The sequence below is a fragment of the Diabrotica undecimpunctata genome, chromosome 5 (genome assembly GCF_040954645.1).
Source record: "Diabrotica undecimpunctata isolate CICGRU chromosome 5, icDiaUnde3, whole genome shotgun sequence".
NCBI classification, from domain to species: Eukaryota; Metazoa; Arthropoda; class Insecta; order Coleoptera; family Chrysomelidae; genus Diabrotica; species Diabrotica undecimpunctata.
In genome coordinates, this window is record NC_092807.1 from 107,150,388 (window position 1) to 107,174,986 (window position 24,599).

The following is a 24,599-nucleotide window of genomic DNA, read 5'->3' on the forward strand; positions in this document are numbered from 1 at the left end:
TTGGAGTTAAACATACCTTGTCGCGTAAAGGTGGCCTCGTCCGTAAAAAGAATGCATTTTAAAAAATTTGGATTGTGGGCTGTCCTTTGTTGCAATGTTTCACAAAAATCCACTCTAACCGGTAGATTATCTGGCAAGAGCTCTTGGACTTGTCTGTAATGATAAGGATCTAATTGCTGTTCTTTCAGTATCCGCCAAGTAATTGAAGAAGAAGTATTTGTTTATCTTGCTATATTCCTTACGCTAACTGTTGGATCTTGATCAAGTAAATTTAAAATATTATTTTCTTTATTAATTGTTCATGTTGTTCTTGGTCTACCAGAATTTATTTTATTTAGTCTTACATTCCCAGTTTCTCGACAACGTCCTTCAACGGCTCTAAATGTTTTTTTACTTGGTAAGTTTCTTCTAGGAAACTTTTCTGCATAACGTGTCACAGCTGCACTAGAACATCCTAAACATTCGCCTAAGGTTAATAACATGTCAGTGTATTCAACATTTGAGTACATTTTGATTTGATTTTACAAATAAGAAGGTTTCAAAACTATAATTATTGTTGATTTATCGTCATAACAATCAATAAATGTCAGATTTCCATGGCACACTTGGAGAAAATAGAGGTATACCTATTAGAACTTTATCATTACTACCAGAATCAATTATTACTTCATAATTTTCAAATCAAAATATTACGAAAACGGTACACAGTATTGAGTTTTACCAAAAGTACCTTTTTCGTGTAAAATTGAATGATGTTTAAGTTTACTTGAAATTTTGATTAATAATTATACTCTTAAAAAAGTTATATTGACTAATACTTAGTACGATCCGTGTAACTAGCGCCCTCTATGAGAATCAGATATAAAAACAAATTCATGGGATGTATCAGCTTCCAAAACATATTCGTATAAAATTTCATTACAATGTTGCCAGTAGTTTCGGCAAAATCGTAAAAAATGCGTAAACTTTTTTTTTCAACGCCCTGTATCTTGAAAACGGATGGCGTTACAAAAATTTTTTACTAAGCAAACCCCAATTATTTTTCAGTTTTTTACCTACCCCAGAGACGGGGTTACCTTTTTTTGAAACACCCTGTATATATATGTTACTTTTATTAAAAATGTGCATCTATTTTTTGGAGGAAATGGCACACAAAAACTATTATTATAATTAAGAATCTAAAACATTATAGTATGAATTTGTAATTAAATATTTTTCAAAATTTTCAACTAAAAGCTTTTGCCTTTTATCACTAAAAATGTGTTTGGACACAGAAAAAGGCTGTTTTACATCTACTTACATTATATGCTAATACTTTAATTTAGGCAGTAAACTAATTTGCCAAGTCGTAAGATTTTCAAAAAAAATTGCCTTTAAAAATACATACAACTTTCTTTAAATAACCGAAGTCCTCATTTTTTTTAATACATTTTCTAATTTATTTCTAATTTTAATCCCTGTATTTTCTAAATTTTTTGACAATAAGCAGAAAAAGTGTTAGAAAAGATTAACGGAATTACTTAATTGAAAATTCCTTTGTTCTAATGACTTTATTAGATCTGAAAGAAAAACTAAAATTAATTTTTATGATCATTAATTTTAGCAAGTTATTTAGCAATGTGTACGATACTTAATAGTTCTTAACTTTCAGTTACATACTGTGAGTAATTTTGAATATCTAACACAATGTCTTTTAATGCATCAAAATGATTTCAGTAGAAAACTGCTACTTTAATCCATGTTCCCCATTTTGAAATAACGCGCACTGGAGGCAAGCTTACACCTGGTAATTTTTTTATATTATTTGTATACGGAAAGGTGCTTCTAAAAATACTTTTTTAACATTTGAAATTAATTTATTAACTAAATCAAATTCACTTCTAAGAACTGTTACTGCTACTCTGTTTATGCCATGTAGAAGACGAGTGATGTGTACTATATTTGCATAAAATATTTTCAAATTTTGTTTTACCTTTACCATATACCTACGGAGCTGCATCTGATAAACATATTACAAAATTTTTACTTTTTTTTTCTTGTGAAAAAAAGAAACCAGATAGTGTTTGCAGAGTGAAACGGCTTACAGTCACATTATTGGTTTTCTTGAGTTGTTTTTTAGCTATTAAATAAGGTTTTCCTGATTCATCCTCTTTAAGGTGCCGATTATAAGATGCACTATTTGCCGACCATATGCATCTGTACTTTTATAATAGCATTTTCATTTCATATATCTCCATATATCATAAAACACCGAAAATGATTATTATTTTTTTCGCATCCCTGAGATTGATAATATAAACAATTTTAGTCTGTTTATAATAGCACAAATTGCTTTGTTTATATTTATTCCACATATTAGATATTTACGCAGAAAATAAACAGGAATCTTTCCTTATGTTTATAATGATTTTTTTAGATGATATCACTACTCGATGAACCTGCTTCATCGATCATGAAACAGTCGATTTTATTGTTTAAGACATGAAGAATTTTGTCGTCAGAAATTCGATAGTGGTAGTCAAAGAACTAATTGGGGTCTGAACGAGGAAACATCCTTTTCGGTTATAGTTCCAAAAACCGGCAAATTTTTGCTTAATTCCATGAGTTTTGGTTAGAAGGAGGTGATTTAATCTCGAAAGGCTATTTGGCAGTCTTTGTAAAGTGAGATTATCACCGGTTTGTTGCTGTATTCCGTGTCAAGGGATCTGATAACAGCATTTTTGAGCTAAGTAGCCTACATGGTTTTGAGTGAAAAATAAGCAGCCGAGTTCTGAAGAATCATATAATTGTCATCCAGAATAACTTGAGGCCAAGTTTCGTGTTTGTTAGCCTCCATTTTGTGTCTCCGATGGGTCGAATCCATATCGTTGAAGTTTGTGTGGGACAGTGTTTTTTGTATACAATTCCAAGGTAACAATTTTTTTAATAATTTAAAAGGTAATAATAAGCCAGTGAAGAAAGTAGGTTTGTTAATTTTTTCCAAATAAACATTTTTCGTTAATATACTAAGATTTGCTTTCATGACAAATTCAAAAGTTTATAAATAAATATAAGTTTTATGGATCAGCTAATTGTCATAATTTAGTTTTCTTTTAAATAAAATTAACTTTTGGTAATTAATTAATAATTGAGAAAAGTTTGGTATTTTATTGCGGCATATGACAGTCAGTATATCCTTTTCTGTCATTTAGTATATAACCAAAATTTTAAGTCTGTTTTGTTATATTCTGTTTTGTTAGAAGATTAAACTCAGTGTAAGGTTTGTTGATAGATTTGGATATTTTTATTTGTAATAACTGTTTATGTGAAATAAAAACAAATATGTACCTAATGTTTCTCATTAAACCAGGAGTTTAAAATTATTTCTTCTAAAAATATATTCACCCTTAAAATTTTTTAGGAAAGAAAAACCTTTTTTAAGTACCAAGAGGATTCTTTTAAACGGTGTCTTATTTTAAATAGTTTAGGAATCTTCTTGTGCAGTGTTACCTAGGGCATATCTGTAAGTATTTTTTTATTCCTTTGTAGTTTTTGTGGTTAGCCCCCACAGTCCTTCCGAACGATTTCCGAAGTGGAAATTGAAACGTCAATAAACGTATTTTAATCTTTAATTGTGGCTTATTCCCATTTAAATAGTAATTAATTTAACTTATGAGTCGCTGTTTTGAAATTTTGGTCGACTTGAAACTTCTTTTCACAGAAAATCAGTAAAAGTGTTCAAGCACCAAAAAGAAATTAATTATAATATGAGGAGCTAAACAACAAAAGAGGAATTGTCTACAAGTTGATGAATTTTTGTTTTAAAATGATTTCTGGAGTGGAAATTGAAACTTCAAATTTTAGCTAAACAAAAATGTAATTTTAATTACAATAAATTGTGGCTTAATCCCATATAAATACAATATTTATATATTGGTTCCAAAAACCATCATAATAATATCTTGCAATTTCAAATTATTTTTAATTGTTTCATCTTGTAAATATTTAAAGTCGTATCAAAGTTTTTTTTTCGAATGCTTGTTTAAGTTTTATAATCACAAGAAAACTAAAGTATGCCACTAATTTTACTAAAATAAGCACTTTTACTGTAATTAGGTGCATTTAAGTGTTGTTACCATAATTAAAATTACAGTCGGTTCACAATTTGTTGATAGCTCACTACAAGTTTAACCCTAATTAGAAAACTGAAATACAGAGAGGATAGGTAATACGATATAATAGTAAAAACCAACCTAAAACTGACGGTTTAAGACGTTTTCGACTAACCCACCTTATATCTGAAGGAATACAATACCTTATAATCCTATTACGGGGGTATTTTGAATGGTTAGAAATGAACGACCAGTGTCGTAGAGTATATGATTGAAACATTTATTTGAACTAAATAAATATATTTTTTAAATTGTACTTATGTTTATTGTATTTTTTAATAAAACTTATTTATTTTATTCAAAAATAAAAAGTTTCTTGCCATTTGTAAAAGATACATTTATTTAATTAAGGAAAAAGGCGCCAAATGTGGCCTGGCAAAATTTCCAATGTGTTTTAAATGTATCCATTATTTTCGAATCCGGAGAAAACTAATAAATATTTTTGAAAAATTTAAACGCAGAATGAAAGATTACATTATTACTCAGGGCAGAAAGTCCCTGAAAACTTCTACAATGTTTATTTTAATATGTTATGTAACAGTGGTAAAAATAAAAGAGAAAATATAGTTTAATTTTTAATTGAAAATATTGCATGAAAAAGAAACTTTTTATTTATTCTAAAAAATATTTCATTCTGCCTTTAAATTTTTTAACAATGCTTTTTAGTTTTCTCAGGATTTGAAAAAAAAAATGGATACATTTAAAACACATTGAACATTTTGACAGGCGACATTTTGCGCCTTTCCCCTTTAATACCTTACGATTACAACTACTATTACTTACCTTATATAATTACGATTAGAAAACTATTCAAATTCAAAATAAATAGAATCAACTTCGGAATCCGAGTCGTCTTGAGGGTTAATAATTAGGTTAATAATCTCTACGGTCGCATCAATTATGTTATCAAGATCCCACATTTTTTGTTCTTCTTCTATTACATGTCTTACTGCATATTTCCAGTTTTGTTTTGTAATATGTTATAAAGACTCGTATAACAATTCACGTACAGCTTGTATTTTTATGACGTATTTTTTCTAGCCACATAACTTTTCATTTGTGCCCAAATGAGTTCAATTGGATTTATTTCGCAGTGGTAGGGTGGAAGTCTAAAGACTGTGATGTTTCGCCTTTCCGCCATTTTGTCAACTACGTATTTCTTGAACTTAGATTTGTGTTGCCGGGCAATTTTTAAAAGTTCTGCTTTTACCATTCCATATTCGTAAGGAAGATACTTATTCCGCAGCCAGTCAAGAATATCCTGTTTCTTCCACGCAGTCGTTAGAAGTCTTTCTACTAGTCGTGAATGATAAGGTGCATTATCTAATACTATAATTGAATTTGGTGGTATGTGTTCAATCATTTGCTCAAAATACTCTTCGAAAACATCAGCTGTCATCTCCTCGTGATAGTCTTTTGTGCTTTTGGAATGAAATTCCAACAAACCATGCTTAACAAATCCTTTTTCACTGCCAATTTGAGAAATTATTAATCTACTGCCTTTACCAGAACGTGGGGAGATACCAGTAGACCAACCTTCCATAAAGGCTTGCCTGGAGCTTAATATATTTTTATCTGACCAAATTTTTTTTAGAGTATGACCTGAGTTTACCCACGTTTCATCCTGGTAGAAGATGGGCCTTTCTTCAGCCCGGAATTTTCGTATGAATCTTAGATAATTTCTTCTCCAACATCATCTTCTCCTCCCGGTCAATCAAAAGTGATTTTCGGTCTGATTTCTCCCACCGGAAATTGAATTCTTTTAAAACTTGCCACAATTTAGTTCGTCCGATATGAGGCAAATCCGGGTCGTCTCTAACTTCTTGTAAAATTTTGTTTAGGTTTGGTATTTCTTTTTTGAAAAAAAATCCATGAATTTTCCTTCGAATACCATTTTTGGCAAATTCATCAATTTCAATAGGCTTTTTCCCTCTCTTTAAGTTTTCGTTTGTGTTTGGGTTAGCTATACCGTGTTTTTTTTCTTTCTGATAGGAACCTATATAAAGTTGACTCTCCTACGCCAGTCATGTTGGCACAACTTTCGACTATGTTGCGAACAGTGTTTGTAGGATTCTGAGAAACCAGAGCATCGTGAACATTCAGGACAATAGTCTTCTCTCTTAGTGAATAGACAGACTTACTGACTGTACGCAACAGTACCGGTGTAAAACTTGATGATGAAGCCATCACAAACAATCCAACAAAACGAGTACGAGCGAAAGGTACGTATATGTTCGTAGGTATATGGAATAAAAAATCACTCACGCACTGCATATAATTCGCAAAAGAAATATTCGAGACGCTAATTACTGCCGTAGACGCGGAAACACCGACGAGCCGTAAATTACATGCTATCAAAAACGTACTAAACAAAAAAATTGTTTTCGTTCGTAATAACTTCGCCCTTTCAAGTCAAGTTTCGAATATAATTATATTATTAAAAATCTGGGGAATTCCATCTTAATTATCTTGCAACGAATAGTACATTCGGATATGAATTCCAGGTTTTCTAGTAAAGTGATTAAACGCGAAGATTAGTATTGAAATATCCAAAGAGATAAGGTATTCTTATTTACAAAATTGTTAAAGGTTAAATTCTTATTTTTATTAATATAATATAATAACCAACATTAGTCGTGAAAGTTTTAATTGTTTTTTTTGCTAAATATATGAGTATTAAAATATTATCAATATTATATATAACAGTATTAAAACATTATATTATTATTTAATGAATAAACACCTTAGGAACGCCTATGATTTATGACCGTTTTATGAGTTTGAGGCATATTTCGTGCTCTCAACAATTTGTGAACAGAGAATAGCTTATGAAAGTATATTTCGGTAAATAGTCGTAATAGTAGTAAAAATTATATTTACCTCTCGAAACATTTTCTCTGCAGCCGCTGGATTCCAATTTCTTGCTAGAATAATAAAACAAATTTAAACAATTCTAATAGTAATAATACTGTTTCTGTTACACATATAACGCATAAATACTGAATACATAATAATTTAGTAAGTTTAAGTATTAAAACAACTCCTACTTTACGTACAATTCCGCGACGGAGGTTGGCAATTGTCATGACTTATCTAAGTATCCGTATTGACATCCGGCTTTCGAATCCTTGCTATTCCATCCGTACCATGTACATTTTATGTCACTGAAATAAGATGACGGTACGTAGCTAGAGCACTTTTGACAACCGCCAAATCTGCTTAACCGGTCTATCTTTCTTTCAGTGTGTCTTCGGTTTCAGCTCTAAATGACAAGTTCTCAACAAAGACAAATGTGGCATGTTTCTGCCCACGTGTCCAGCATTCATTCTTATGACTACATATTATGGTAGTCAGGTAATACATTCTTTTTCTGATAGTTTCTCTCTCTCTCTCTCTCCAATAACACTACAGCTCAAATCGAACCTTGGCCTCTTCCAAACTATGCCTCCAACCTCGCGGTTCTCGCGCTGATCTTCTCCAGGTTCTCACGTCTAGCAAATTTTGCGCGTCCGCTGCCATTTAATGCTCCCATCTTTTCCGTGGCCTTCCTTTTGGTCTTAAGCCCTGCATTTTACTATCTAGGGCTCTTTTTTGGCAATCTTCTGGCCTCCATTCTCACTACATGACGAGTTCATCGGAGTCTCTGAAGTTTTACGAATTCTGAGATCTTTGAACAGTTGTTAGAGTTCATGGCTGTACACGGATCTTCATACTCCGTTTTCGTTAATAGGTCCAAATATATTCCTTACAACTTTTCGTTCGAAGACTTCCAGCTTTCGTTTTGTCTTCTGTCATCACCCATGTATCGCATCCATAGCATACTATTGGTCTGTCAATAGTCTTCTAGACACTGATTCCCGATCTCCAGTGTGTGTTTTTGGAGGGGAACACATGGGCGAGCGAAAAGTAAGCTTTGTTTCCCCTTACTATTCTTCTTTGAATTTTTGGTTCTTCTGTTTCATCCGTGTTTAATGTACGTCCAAATATGTGAAACTTTATACAGTTTCAATATCGTCCTCTAATTCAGCTGTGTGTTTGTTTCCCCTAGCTCTTACCTGTGTTAGTTTTTTTGTCTTTTGAATATTTATTTCTAGTCCAGTCGCTTCTGCCCCAGTTTTTATTTTTGAATATATTTCTGCGGCCTCTTCTGTTCTGCAAGACATAATGTTAATGTCATTGGCATAGGCGGCAATGTATTGATTTATTTGTTAGGAGATTACCTCTTCTTAAATTCAGCTGTCTTATCACAAATTCAAAAGGCAGGTTGAATAGTGTCGGTGCCAGCAGGTCTCCTTGTTTTAATCCTTTGACTATTGAAAATTTCTCAGTGAGCTCATTTTATACTCTGACAGTTGCTGTTGACGAGATGCTTGTTGCTTTACTAGTCGGGTGTATTTCAATAACTCGAGCCTTGTTATCGTTCTTTGCCCGTATTGCTTGTTTTACCTCTTTCATCGTCAGAGATTCTATATTTTCTGTGTGTTTTCTTTTTCCCCGCTATCTTTTCCGCTGTATAGTATTGCATGCGTTTTTGGGTCTTTTATTCCGTGTCTTAGCCATTTAGTTTCTGGTATTGCTGCTTGTTATATTTTGTATTTTTTAAGCTTGTTAAGTAGTGATGCCTGTGCTCCTGGTTTATTCAATGTCAGGACGTTTCAGGTACCGAGTGCGTAGTCCACATTTCTTTGCTTAAGTCGTCGTCGATAAGACCGATCTATCCGAGGCTTATTTAAAGATTTCATGTTTTTTTTTTTACTTTTTACGGTAATGGGTTAACGGTCCATTGCCCATTGCCTGATAGTTTAACAATTCATCTATAATTCATTATTATCTTTAGTATCACTTCTTCATAGCAGGGGTTTTCGAAATGTTGTTTCACTGTATAATACATGTTTTCTTTTATTCGCTCTATGTAATTAGATTTTCCTGAAATTCTCTTCATCTATGTATAGTTTTTATCTTCTTCATCAGTACTCGTTGTTTCTTGGCTTTGTATAACGTCAGCCTTGATCTGATTGCTCAGATACAGATACAAATACAGAAGGCCTTTATTTTTCTCTTCTATTTGTCCTCTTCACTTGTATTCTGTACTGATTGTAAATTTTTGAATACTTACTTTTATTTATTTGTAGTTGTTTAAGTGATTTTTTTGCTGTAACTTCTTTTCTACATTCCTCATGATCATACCATTTCACGTTTCTTTTTCTCTTAACTTATCCGACAGTTTCTTCTGCAGTTTCGAATAACGATTTTCATTTATTTCCATTCGTTTTGTTTCTTATGCAGCGTTGTAGTATTCTTGTATCTTTGCTGGGTTGTTGAACACATCTTAACACATTTAATTTTTTCTGTTGTTTGTTTGCTCCTTTTGCCACTGTCTCCATTTTTTGTTGTAGTTTCACCGAAGATTTGTAAATGCAACATACTGGGGGGCGTTGGGAGCCACAGTTGATCATACACAAGCAAAAACTGAATAATGATTTTTTTTTTAAATTTCTGGTACGTTTTTGCTACAATCCTAAAAGTTTTTTTTGTCTTTTCACAACAGTAAATGAAACTTTTACCATTTGCTTAATTTCAAAGAGTTACATCTCTTAAAATTGCTACAGAAATCATAAAATATCTCAAGCACTATCACCAAAGAAGCCAATAAAATGGGTTTGGTTGAAAAGTTTTGACAACTATACTTTTCCATTGAGACAATGCATCTACCTCTAAATATCAGAGTTAGTGGATATTCTTGTGGCCTAGAAATAATAGTCGCATGTGGACACCTTTGTTTTTCAACATAGCTCCTCCTCAGTTCAATAATCTTTTTCCATCGGCTATCCAACATTTTAATAGCGCCTTGGAAGAACTTTACTTTGACCTTGCCAACTACCCATTTATAACACACATCACTTCATAGGCGGTCGAAAAATTTCCCCTAAGGTCTTCTTTGAGTTTTGAGAAAGGCTTAGCGTCACTCGGAGCCAAATTTTGAGAATATGGGAGTGTTTCATAATTTCCAAACCTGCGACACGAATGGCAGCCACTGCAACCTAAGACTTGTGTTTCCTTAAACACTTCTCTTGACTTTCTTCCTCTCTCTTTTCGTGGCTTCACGAAATTTTGGCATTACTGATGCGTAGTCTTCCTCTTTGTCAACTGCTATCTCCGCGACAGAGGTCGGCAATCATCATAAGAATTCGAACTTTAGAGACGGCTGCTCTGGAAAGATCATTTGGTGTACATCTGTAACATTCTCTCAGGTTGCGCAGCCATGCTATTCCCCCTATGCTTGTCTTTCCTTAAATCTTTTGTTGCATAATCAGTTGAAACAAAGTGCATCTCTCTTCACATGTAACGTGTCCATATTATTTAAATTTTATGGTTTTGGTTGTATTTAAAATTTATATTTCTTAACTCATCCTTCTCAGAACCCTTTATTTGTGACGTGTTCTGTTAACGATATTTTCAGAATTCTTCTATACACCCATGAATGATTCTAGTTTTTCGATTGAGGTCGTATTCAATATCCAAATTTTCAGTCGAGAAAACGTTATATCTCTTGTACAGAGCAGTTTTCCTGTGCCTTTACTATTCTCATTTTAATTTCCTGCAAGTGATCATTCGTGGGTTAATCATTGAGCGTAGTAAGTGCAGGTTATAGTGGATTATTTTGCTAAATAATCAGTCTACAATGCATTTTGTGCATCCCAAAATACTGAGACCATAATCTTGTTGGCTGCCACCAAAGCTGCGAACTTGCAAGATGGTGGTGAGCAGCACCCATACTTCTACTGATTGATCTGAATGATTGGTTTACTGTCACAAGTTCTTCTCATCCTTGCGAAAAGTGTCAAAGCCGTTGATAAATGGATCAGCTAAAAGCATTCGGAAAACCCACTTTACCATTAGTTTTTTCATAGGTATCATATTAGATATAATATTTTAAACTACATGAAATGAAAAGCCTGTTTTCCACAATTTCACAAATACCCTTCGATTTGTTGTAAAGATATTGTGCACTTGTCTGACATTTTCTTTGGTTATGACGTTAACTGAGGTGCCTCTATTACGTTTTTCTTTACAGGTTTCTCCTCCTCACTTAACTTTTCCACATAGTTTTCCACCAAGTTTTCCCTAGGGCGGTAGATAAAGTACAATCTTCAAATATTAGTATTAAATCGGTATCCATTTCTTTTGGGGATAGCTGAGTTTTCAGCAAATATTTAATCACGCTGCTACTTTGCTCTTTCGCGTCCATTTTAACACTTATGCACAGCTTGGCTGATGTGCTTGGACAGTTTGAAGTTCCAACTTTTACCAGCGCATGTAACTTTTTATTAAGTGTAAATTTAAAGTTATAACTAAATTAGAACTAGATTAGGGGTGGATCAGAGGAATCACGAACTACAGTGCTTGTAGAATAAAAAAATTGTTAATTCATGTGGCTATTAAAAAATTGTCGTATTGACATACATAAAACATTGAAAACTAGTTAAAGTGGTCTTACCTCTTAACCACCGAAGTAGATAATGGTCATCATGCTGAGGTTGCAAAATGTCATGCAAGCTCCTTCTAAACTGTAACAAATAATATTGATTTAATAACAAATACTTACATTTAATTAAAGATACTATCAGTATTTTTTGGGGCAATATTTTTATATTGAATATTTTTCTTTAAGCCAAAGCGTAAAATATCGATTTCTTTATCCGATGTCTAACTTACAGAGGTTTCTATTATTTCATTAGGCCTTTCTCAGATCTCTAGCACTCATTGTTACATGTGTTCTTAGGTCTTTCTTGTGTTCTACGGTTTGGTGATATCCACTGCACAGTCAGTTTGGACGATATATTTTCACTAGCGTTGAGCTTGCATTTGACTAGCACAACTGGGGTTCAGGTTGAAATTTTTCCCCAAAATAAAAACATGTAGTACTTTTTTACTTTATTAAAAACTTCAACGTTGTTACAACTGACCCAGGTCGCGGTTGCGACTTACATTACGGCGGTTTAAATATGCGGCTTGCAAGACCGATTATAATAAATATTTAATTGTATATAATATTTTTTATAGTAAATGGGAGCATGAAAGTCTAACTAATACAATGAACTCAGTCAATGCTAAAAACCAGAATTACCACTGGTACTATTGGGGAAGAATCTGTGACTGTGACAGCACTAAAGGGGTGTCTTCATAGATCACCTGGTCTGTGGGTGTCTTCAAGGTGGAGTACTACCGCCCCTGCTATGGTCTCTGTTCGTGGATAAACTCCTCACTAAGCTGCATGATGACAATTAGGGGCAAGCATGACCAGACTATATCTAATCTCATGCAAACTACTGTTAACGAAATTAAAATTTGGTGCTTGAAGGAGGGCTTAAATGTCAACCCCAGCAAAACGACTTTGATACCTTTTACAATGAAGCATAAATACAATTTACAGGCCATTTAGGAATGGCATCACATTAGACTATTTCAAAGAAGTAAAATTTCTGGGGGTAACTCTAGATCAAACACTCACCTGGAATACCCATATTAAAAAAATCTTATCCAGAGCTTTGGTGGCAAAGTTGACCTGCCGCATAACATTAGGAAAGACTGGGGGCCTAAAACCGAAAATGAACCTCTGGTCATATAAAACAATAATTAGGCCCATGGTCACATGGGCAACGCAAAGCTGCAAAAAGTGCAGCGGCTAGCTTGTCTGGGAATCACAGGGGCAATGTCAACATGCTCCACCAAAGTTCTAGAGGAGATGCTAAACCTTCCTCCCTGGTCGTGGGACTTTGAAACGCCGTTTAAAGAGGTCATAAAAAACACCAAACGAGTGAAGAAGTTAAACCGAAGTAATTGGAAGAAGGTTCACTCATATGATATATGGATGAATTTAAGATAGATGAAAGGGCAGAAGTGGGAGTGGAGTTACTGGGCCCGATTTCAGCTATCCCGATCTCTTGAAACGCCCCATCTATATTTCATGCTGAAAAACATGCTATAGATATAAGTGCCCAAGAATGTCGCAACGGGGAAAATTGTAGGGCAAGAGTATTTATTTTATAAGTCGCATTAAAGGTTCTAAAGTCATTTACTTGTGGGCAAAGTTGGTTTGATGAAACCCCAATACTCTGGGGTATTGAAATTTAGGAATAAAAATTTACAAGAAGGAGAATTGGGAGTGAAAATATTGAATGTACTAATAAAGAATGGCTTAACTTAGATATTATTTATGATTAAATATTTTAATAACATAATTTTAACATCTCTTTATAATTACTATAATTAAATTAGCAAAATTATATATAAAAAATCTTAAAATTAAAAATCTTTCCTATACAACTACATTGAAATGTTGCGTGAAGAAGCGTTCTTGACTACGTCATGTAGGAAGCGAACCGATTTTGGAACATTATGTTTCATACTTTGTGTTCATTGTACCATGCTGCCAACCAAAACCAAAATTTCGCTTGTCGCTCAGCCACAGTTGACAACACAGGGACCTCTTACATTTTAATTTGTGCCATGGGCGTATCTAAGGAGATTTTTAAGGAAGCAGCGTGGTAACTGCTACATTCAGACTACACAATCTCTCAAGAATCTGGCGGAATACAAGAAAGTAACATTAATGTTTGTGCCAGGTCACAAGTGAATTGCAGAAAATGAGGAAGCTAACAGCCTAGCAAAAGAAAGGTCTAATATCCCATTCTAGAGAAATACTGCAACAAATCGCCTTCTCGAAATGAGTAAATAAGATATCAAAATGGTTACTGGCCTTCTCACTGGTCACTGCCCACTGAAATATTATCTCAAAAAAATGGACAAATCAGATAGTTATAACTGTTGTTTGTGTGATAACGAAATAGAATCGGCAGAAGATATGCGTAGTACTGTTCTGCAAACGACTAAAATTCCTAGGAGATGTTAGTCTAGCACCCTTTGACATAGGAAACAAGTTACCTAGGAAGCTAATCAACTTCATCACAGGTATTGCCATCCTAGAGTTCAACTAGATTAAACTATGCACAAAAGATCTCTATAGGTCGAAGTGCAGTGAGGCTGCATGACCTTAACGACCTCATATAATCTAATCTAATCTAATTTAATGCAACATATGTTCTTATCTCTTCTCCTTCTATCAGGATATTTTCTGGTTCAGCCCCTATTGAAGGAAAGTTTCTGCATTGTACTTCGTTTTTAAATATGCAATTTCAGATTCTATTTTTTGTATTATTTATGTAGTTCACTTGTCACGTATTCAAGGTCTTGTTTGTCATTCGCTAATATAACTTGGCCATAGGTAAACTATTATGAATATATATAAGATTGATTTCTATTCCATTGTGTTTTTGCTTTCTTTAATTTAACTTTTGTGCCAAATATAATTTACACAGTGTCGGTGGTATACCCTTGTCGGTGATATTCCCTTGGCGCAAACTTTTATTTACAGATAATTTCTTTGATGTATTGTTACAAATTTTTATTGTTGAAGTTGATCCACTATGAACGTTTTTGAGGGCTTTTATGAGGGATGTTAGTTTTTTGTATTGTGTTAAGAAGCATTTTTACAGTAACTGTATGTGTAATATAATTTGTCATATTGACTTGGTTATCTCATTGATGATGTTAAATATTTCGCCCTTAATTGATTAAATGTTGCCTTCGTTTCTATTGGTGAAATATTCATTTCTACCTTATATGATTAATTTTTTATTTATTATCAATTAGTTTATTTAAGTTGAGTGCACAATTATTTTCTTAGAATCTGATTTTTTACGAATTTTCGTGATTTCGAACATTTCCTAAGGTGCTTATTAATTATTCACGTATACAACTGATAAAAATGATATGATCGTTGCACGATAAGTGAAAATTTTATTACGTATTTGAATTATCTGTGTTTGATTATACATTATATAAAAGTAAAAAGTCTCTAGATGCGTGTGATTAATGCGATGAAAGTGTAGCCATAATATATTTTAATTGATTTGTATTATCTAACAATACTCTAGACTCCGTATATATACAAAATAAAAAACGAGGCCGTTAATGCGTTGTTGATGTTGTTAGATTAAACTAGTTTACCCTAAACAACGAAAATTCTTTTAGCGAACGAGGATTACGCCATTACTAGACATAAACCGATTAGCCCAGTCTGGTTAAAAAAAAAAGGTGGAAAAATGTTTCGCAGATATCTGAAGCTTTTAAGACATAGGTGGGGGATACTAGATGATGAATAGATGAAAAGATACTCCTAGTTTTACCTTGCCTTTTTTTTAAGCAATAATTTATGGTCACAATTTGATTTTTTGTCTATAAATTTTTTCCCTTATATTTTAAATAAACAATATTTATACCATTTTTTTATATCAAGAATATCTTTATTTTCCCGTTTTTTTTTTAATAAAATTGATAAATAATTTACAGAGATATTTGCAAAAAAGCAGTTTTTTTGCACTAATTTATAAACTTTATTAATTTTTTTATTAACAAAATAAAATGGTATTAATACATTTAAACATCAAGGAATTACCATCTTTTAGATTTGTGCGAAATTTCCCTCCGATCAGTCAAATATTTTATGTTATTTAATTTGTTTATCCCTGAGGCTAATTATTTAAACTATTGAGCTTGCCCTATGCATAATGCTAGACACATTCAGCAAATTTCATAGGATTCTTTAAGACTTAGACTATCTCAGAAGTTAAATGCATATTGAGTTTTCATCGAAATTATTTATAAAATAAACGTTTGAAAAAGGGGTAAGTTTTTTACTTATAAACAATTGTATTAACTTCTATATTTTTCAAGCTACAGACTTGTACGTACAACCATTGGATAGCTGGTAAAAAAGCTCACATTAAAAAATAAAAAACCTTCTATGACCAATAGGAACGAAGGTAGTGTCTATTTAAAAAAAAATCCTATCTCCATTGTTTATAAACATTAAGAAGTAAAATTTGCACAAATTTTGAATGAAAATTTAACCTTTATATTGAAACTTATAGCTATAAAATTTATCTAATTTTTCGAAACGACGGTACTTTCGAAAGATCGACATAGGAAAGTCGAGAGGATATCTGTTTCAGCTCCGTTTTTTTTTTTCGGCATCGGAACTTCAAATTGCAACACGTAGGAAAAATTTACATTATCTTGGCTTCCTTTGCAGCTACAAGCCTCTTTTTTATTCTGGGGTAGCTCGTAGTAATATGAATAACTACATAGCTTTCACTGGCCGGAAAATATGGGAAAAATTGAGTCCATTTGAAATTCACCCTAAATACTTACTTTTTTTTAATTTGCTCGAATAGTCTGTCGCAGTATTAATAATGATGACATAATTTTCAGCCACCATAAATGTTGGAAAATCCCGGAAAATCAACATATGTTTTTTCATTTTATATCAATGATATAATAATACTTATATATTTTATAAATTAAATTTCAGGTAATTTTTTACACATTATATTATTATATTCCTTATATTAATTATAATTTTTTGTATTTTTATAATTAACAATATTGATTTTTATTCTATTTTTCTTACAAATATGATACAATATTAACCTAATCTGCCTTACTGCTTTGATAAAATAAATTGATTTTTTCATCACTTGCCTTATTAAATTTTGCAATGTTTATTGAACTTTACTTTTATTTTCTTTACATACATTGGTTTAAAAGTTAAAATTTGATTCATTTATTCAACTTAACTGTCAGGTCTGAACCTTTTTGTTGCAGGTTGTTTGTCTTCACTTATTTAGTCAGTCTTTCCATACATTAACATATTAATGGGCGACCTTAATGCCTAGGTGGGTCAAGGTAAGGTAGGAGAACCAGTAGGAAAATATGGGCTTGGAAACAGAAATGACAGAGGAGATTGATTAATTCAATTTTGGCAAAGTGAAGACTTCGTAATAACAAATACCTTTTTCAAATTACCTCCTCGACGGTTATATACATTGACATCTCCACAACATTCCAAAGAAAAAATAGTGAGAAATCAAATAGACTACATTATGATAGCAAGGAGGTATCATAATGCTGTTAAATGTACTAAGACGTACCCAGGAGCTGATATAGCCTCAGATCATAACCCGGTAGTTACTGTGATAGAGCCGAGACCAAAAAAGATTAGAAGACCACACAGAAAGGCACTAGATTTAAATAAACTTAGAAACAAAAATATACGACAAGAAACAGGAGAAGAAATAAATGAAAACCTCCGTTCAGCGCAGCAACCAATTAACGATACAAACAACATTAACCAAAAATTAAAGTACATAAATACAGCTATACAAACAGCAGGAAAGAAACATCTTACAAAAACAACAACAAAGAATACGGGGTGGATGACACAAGATATACTAGACTTTATGGAACAAAGAAGAAAGATGAAGAATTACCCAGACAAATACAAAGAAATTAATAAACACATAAAAAAGAGAATAAAAGAAGCCAAAGAGAAGTGGATTAAAGAACAATGTGAAGAAATGGAAACCTATGAGAAAAAGTACGATGCGTTCATTATGCACAGAAAAGTAAAATAGATAACAGGAAGCATAAAGAAATGCCAAATAGGTAAACTTAAAGAAAAAGATGGAAATCTTATTGCAGATCTAGAGAATAAAATAAAAAGATGGACAGAATACCTGAATGAATTATTTGAAGACGATAGAAACAACTTAACTCAGATAATCAATGCAACTGGGCCAGACATATTGAAAGAAGAAGTAGAATACCCAATAAGAAACGCTAAAAATGGAAAAGCAAATGGACCTGATGAAATTCCTACAGAACTGTTAAAGCTTTTGAATGATAAATCCGTAACCATAATATTAAATTTTGCAGCGAGGAGCTAAAACAGTTTCCCTCCACTTTCCTATGTCGATCTTTCGAAAGTAACTTCGTTTCGAAAGGTTTAAGTTTCGAAAAATTGGATGAATTTTATAGCTATAAAATTCAATATGCAGTTTAGATTTTCATTCAAAATTTGTGCAAATTTTACTTCTTAATGTTTATAAACAATGGAGATATAATTAACAAAAAAATTGTCGCTAACTTCGTTCCTATTATTTATAGAAGGTTTATTTTTTTTGTTAAATGTGAGTTTTTTTACCAGCTATCTAATGTTTGTACGTACAAGTCTGTAGATTAAAAATATGGAAGTTATTGCAATTGTTTATAAGTAAAAAACATACCCCTTTTTCAAACGTTTATTTTGTAAATAATTTTGATGAAAACCTAATATTCATTTAACTTCTGAGATAGTATAGGTCTTAAAGAATCCTATGAAATTTGTTAAATGTGTCTAACATCATTCATAGGGCAAGTTCAATGGTTTAAATAATTAGTCCCAGGGATAAACAAATTTAATAACTTTTAAACTATTTGACCGATCGGGGGGAAATTTCGCATAAATCTAAAGGACGGTAATTCCTCAATGTTGAAATGTATTAATAACATTTTGTTTTGTTAATAAAAAAATTAATTAAATTTATAAATTAGTGCAAAAAAACTGCTTTTTTGCAAATATCTCCGTAAATTATTTATCAATTTTAATTGAAAAAACGGGAAAGTAAAGATATTCTTGATGTAAAAAAATGGTATAAATATTGTTTATTTAAATTATAAGGGAAAAAACTTATAGATAAAAAATCAAATTCTGACCATAAATTATTGTTTAAAAAAAACGCAAGGTAAAAATAGGAGTATCTTTTTATCTATTCGTCATCTAGTAACTACCACCTATGTCTTAAAAGCTTCAGATATCTGCGAAACATTTTGCCGTGAAATCGATGATTTTTGTATAACCAGACTGGGCTAGATACCCGTAGCAGATTTTGGATCCGCTTTTGTTAATCGAAAGAAAATATTTAAATATGGATTAGAAGTATTCGTACAAAAAAACAAAATATAGGGATTGACAGAAAATACCACGAAACGTTTGTAAGACAAATTAACCCATCGTTTACGAATTAAATTTCTTTAAGCTAAAAATTTGAAATTTGCAACATAGCGAGTATGATTTTTTTTTCGAATTATTGATATTAGTTTAACATTTTCAAAATGTACAATTTGGGCAATATAAAATGTCATCATTTGAGGACATGAGGACAACAAAAAATTAAAGTATTTTATTCAATAAGTAATATATTAAAACAATTTTTTTCTTTACTTATACAGGGGAATATTGCATTTGTCGCATGTCATTCGTGATTTGCCCTTACGGCCAGGAAATTTACATCTGAAGCATTAGGTTTATCATCATGTATGGGCAATGATGAAATCCATCTAGTCGTACTTCTTTGACAGGGCGCGTTTTAACTAAGGCACACTTGTAGCTCTTCGGAGTTGATGGTCCCAGATGTCGTTCCGGAACACACGGAACAAAGCAGCAGCCTTTTTTATACTATAGCCAAGCGCTGGGACATGATAAATCAATTGTATGGGCATGGGTATTTTTAGCGTCCATTTCTGTGTTCTAATAGAAATTATGTACAGCTTTATACGGTAATCTAACTTATCTACGTCTCCCATATGTGTATTGTAGCTTTTGATAATCTCAGGTCGTAATAATATTCTTTAAATCATTCTTAATAAACATATTCTTTGTGGATTTTGTCCCAGCGTGTGCATTCATCTTTTTTTGCCAATGCTCATATAGTTGAATGCCATTGTAACCGCTTTATTATCAAACCATTTTATCATAATGACCTCTCCATTACCACTAATTAATTGTTGGCATGATCATCTACCTTTTCTCTTCATTTAGCTATCCGACAAAAATGGTGTCATCTGGTATCAGCTCTAGCGTTACCAAAAACGTAAAAATGTATTTTTTTGTCAAATATTGCTATACATTATAATAACCAAAGTAGTTTAATTTAAAATTTGGTGCGGTTATTCTTTTTGATAAAGCTGTAACCAACCCAAATATAAGCGATTCTGTTTTATCCAATTCAGTAGTTGCTTCTTGATATATTATGAAATATAAAATCATACAACAGCCCAGTGCTTCCTCATATCGCAAAGATTTTAATACCCCAAGGTTTCAGTTTATTTTTAACATATTGTTTTATGTTTATCTGTTTCTTGAATGGCAACATTATGTTCATCTGTGCAGAGTTGCAATTCTAGAGGGACGGAAAGGTACTTTATTCTTATACAATTATATAGTGACCTCACTTTCCACGGTCTGTCCTTATCAACAGGGTTGTGTTTATTAATGTTCACAAAATGTAAATTTTGGGCGAAGTTAACAGAATTTGTTGACAAGTATAATATCAGCAATCATAGGAATTTGTAGTTTAGATTACCAGTAGCATCTAATTCTAGGATAATACAAGTTCCTCATCAAAATATGCATGCCAACAAATGTTTTCATTTCCTCAGCCAAAATGGATGAAAAAATATGGTCTTTTGTGGCATCATACAAATTAGTATATGTCGATATTTCATTATAAAGATCATCAGTAAAATATTGATGAAAAAATGATAAGGACTTTTAAGTTTAAATACGTTAGAAGTGGCTTCCTCATGCCAAAGTATATCTGGGGTTAAGTACGATATGTTCTTTCTCCACTTGATATCTCCTTTTTTTGTTAGATTGTTATTTTTCATAAAGTCATTTCATAAATTTAATTTAATAAAGCGATAGCAGCTTTCGCTAAAAGATTTTATCTTTTACACATTTCGCATAGCGCAGAGGATACAGAAAACGATATTATTATATCGTTTTTGTTCACAGCCGCCAAAGCAGGTGACGCCTTTTGTAAGCTAACTATTGTTGTAGTGAAGTTTTGGGAGACATTCGTTGGACTTTCCGAGTTTGAATTTGTATCAGCCCAAGTGTTTGATGAGGCTGGAATAGGCCGAAATGATCATAACACTTTATTGATACCGATTCGAGCACGGGAAGTTTAACGAACTTGTCCTCCTAGGCCATATATTTGGCCATTTAATTTAATAAAGAGATAGCAGCATTCGCTAAAAGATTTTATCTTTTACATATATATATATATATATATATATATATATATATATATATACAAGAAATACTGGATATTATTGACTGTCGATATAAACAAAAAACGCAGTTTATTAGGGCTGCAGTCAGTAGGTTTGGCCGGGATGTTATAGAAACACTCTTTTGACTTTTGGTCGAGCTTTCGGAATTCCTTTATTCCTTCTTCAAGACACTGTAATTAGAAAGAAAGTGTAAATATTTACAACATATCTCAAATTGTCATTGCAACTTACTAGTCGTTGAGATTATTTGTGTAAAGCTACGACACTCAACATTAAAAACACACATAAAAAATATAACATTTAAAATAATGGACAAAATACATTTTAAAATTTAGTTGAAAAGTTAAAATTTTGTTCGTGACATCTTTTAATGGTGTGTTTTGACTGATCCATAGAGAACAGAAAAAAAAACAAAACAAAAATAGTGTGGTTTAAAAGGTAATTAGGAGTTCTTGCTATTATATTAATGGAAGATATATATATATATATATATATATATATATATATATATATATATATATATATATATATATATATATATATATATCTTTGTTTTGTGGAGATTCATTTTTAATCCTATTTGATTCGATTTGTGATTTAAATCTTGTAGCATTGATTTTAGTTCATGGGTATCTGTGCTTATTAGTACTATGTGGTCTGCGAATCGCAAATGGTTAAGATATACTCCATCTATTTTTAATCCCTTTTCGGCCCAATTTAGATTTTTGAAGACATTTTCTAACGCCAAAGTAAATAACTTGGGTGAGATGGTGTCGCCTTGTCTCACACCTTTGCCAAGGTCTATTTTCATAGTTTCCAGATCATCATCTATTTTTGCGTGAAAAGTAGCATCATCGTATATATTCTTAAGGAGGGCTGCATACCTTGAATTTACTCTGGCGTCGTCCAATGCTGTTAAGAACGCCCATTTCTCGATACTGTCGAATGATTTGTGATAATCGACAAATGACAGATGTAGTGGTATGTTGTACTCTATTGTTTTTTCAATAACTGTCCGGATTGTTTGTAAGTGATCGATAGTGCTAAAACCCTTACGAAAGCTTGCTTGCTCCACTGGTTGGTATGCATCTAGCTTAGCTGTCAATCTATTTGTTATTATTTGGGTTAATAGTCTGTAAAGGTGTGACAATAAGCTTATTGGTCGGTAATTTTCTATATTTGCGGCGTCCCCATTTTTATAAAGTAGAATGACTTTCGCATTTTCCCATGCTTTTGGTATTTGTCCTTCCAATAGGCAATTATTCAGTAATGCTCTTATTGCCTCTTCTAATGCAGTGCCTCCCATTTTTAGCATCTCTGAAGTAATTTTATCTTCTCCTGGTGTTTTCCCATTTTTTATTTGTTTTAGAGCGGCTCTAATTTCTGATGTTATTATTTCAGGGAGATTCTCTGAGCCCACATTTAAGATATGTTTTGTTGGTATACCGGGGTTCGGAATAGTAGAAGTATACAGCTTCTCATACAATTTTCGGATTTCTCTAACGATCTCTTCCTTATGCGAGCACAATGTTCCACGGTGGTCTTTTATCTTTATGATTTTATTCCTGCCAGTGAATTTACATGTTTTTAGTACTTTCATGTTCTTATTGTTCTCTATGGTTTCAAGAATCGGATTTGTTCTATAAGCTCTGAGGTCTTTTCGAACATTTTTCTTAACGTTTCTGTTGAGCGCTTTATAGTTCGGGTTATCTCTGTTCGTTCTTCTTCTTTTCTCTATCTGTTCCAGTGTCTTTTGAAGTATCTTACGTTAAATAAAAAACTGATAGTGCGCACACTATTGCCTGAATAAAACATCTTTATCATTACTACTTTCTCCTTAACTAAGTACATTTTATCAACTTTATAGTTTTTAAACAATAAATCAATAAATAAAAACATTGACAATACAAATATTGTTAATAATTAACCTCATTGTGACCAAATTCAACCCATTAGACATATTATGCACTACGTGTGGCCTAACTTTTACTCTGGAAAATATATTATATTTTTGCAAAATTTTTGAAAGTGTTTAATTCGCCAAACAATTTTAACATTTGTTTTTAATACAGATTTCGTTCCTCTACAAATAGTTTCTTATGAATATTGATGTTAAGTAATTAAGGAAGCAGAAATTTAACAGTTGTATATAATGTATCGAATCACTCTCGTAAAATATATGCTAGACGGAGAAATTTTCACGTTCCACTCGTATTTGCTCAGAGATTATCGTTTTGGTAGTCTTTTTTCATAATATTTCTACTCCTACGGTTACTTTTGTGGATATTGAAACAATGTGACAATATTATTCATTTTCGTTATCGAGAAAGTATCACTTTTGTTATTTATAGCAGCACATATTATTGTTTTGTAACGAACATTTTATTAAATATATAATTGCCGTTTAAAAATGGAACATAATATTATGTACAATTTATATATTGTTGTTGCGGTAGTTGTTATTAAAAGCACATTATCCAAGATGGACTTAGATTACAAAAGGCATGGCTGCTTTCACTTTCTATTAGCAGATAATATAATTCGCGAGATGTCGTTCACCCCAAAATTACTTAAAATTTCACATTAAGTGTGTAAGAAAATATTTGTCGTAGAAGCAATTGCGTAATAAATGTGTCACTACATAACCGAAACTGTTTTAAGGTTGCAAGATAGGATATTAGTTATATTGCAGCGTACATGAATGGCTTGTTTTGGTTTAATATCTTTAACATAAAAAAAGGGAAATCAGTATCTATTACGAGTGAATTAAACGCAGTATAACAACTGCAACGAGTTGTTTCCTTAGCAACTGCATTAGGCTGTATTAATAAGGAAGAAATTAGCCGGATATGCAATTAACTGAATATTATGTAAAGACAAAAGTCAGTTTTTAGCATGGAACGCCTCAATAATCTCCGAAAAGCCTTGCACGATATATTAGCCCAGGAAAGTAACGATTTCATAAAACAATCTTTGACAAAAATATCTAACAACTGCTTTTGATAAATTTGGTGATAATAATATGTAATAAACAAAATATGCAAAAGATTAAACGTCATGTTTTCCGTATAAACAATATAAACCATGTAATATCGCTATTTCATTTTAAATACTAAAGGTGAAGACCAGAAAATTATATGGAAAACTGACACAATTTGACTGAAAAAACATCGAGAATCATTTTAAATGAGAGTTTGTAATTTTGTTAATTTGTTACTTAATTATTGCAATAATTGCTCAAAACCACGATGGCAGCGTCTGAGCGTAGCAAAACTTGAAGAAATTTCTTAAAGAAATTTATCCAAAGTTAATCTTTTGATGCCTTCGAAATATGGGACTACAGAAGAATTGATGAACACAGAACCAACCCGTCAATTCTGAAATAGCTTAGTATTAAAAAAATAAACTGATCATACCGAAATTATTTTGGCC

At 32.1% G+C, this 24,599-nt stretch overlaps 1 protein-coding gene across 1 annotated transcript in view; it reads right to left on the reverse strand.

Annotated features, from left to right (window-relative positions):
* The window catches only part of LOC140441658 (SEC14-like protein 2), a 123,857-nt gene that overhangs the window by 19,752 nt on the left and 79,506 nt on the right, over window positions 1-24,599 (reverse strand). The window contains exons 2-3 of the mRNA XM_072532522.1: window positions 11,650-11,719; window positions 7,032-7,075 (exon numbers count right to left, since the gene is read on the reverse strand). Of these exons, the coding sequence (XP_072388623.1) occupies window positions 7,032-7,075; window positions 11,650-11,719 (114 nt within the window). The remainder of the gene's footprint in view (window positions 1-7,031; window positions 7,076-11,649; window positions 11,720-24,599) is intronic.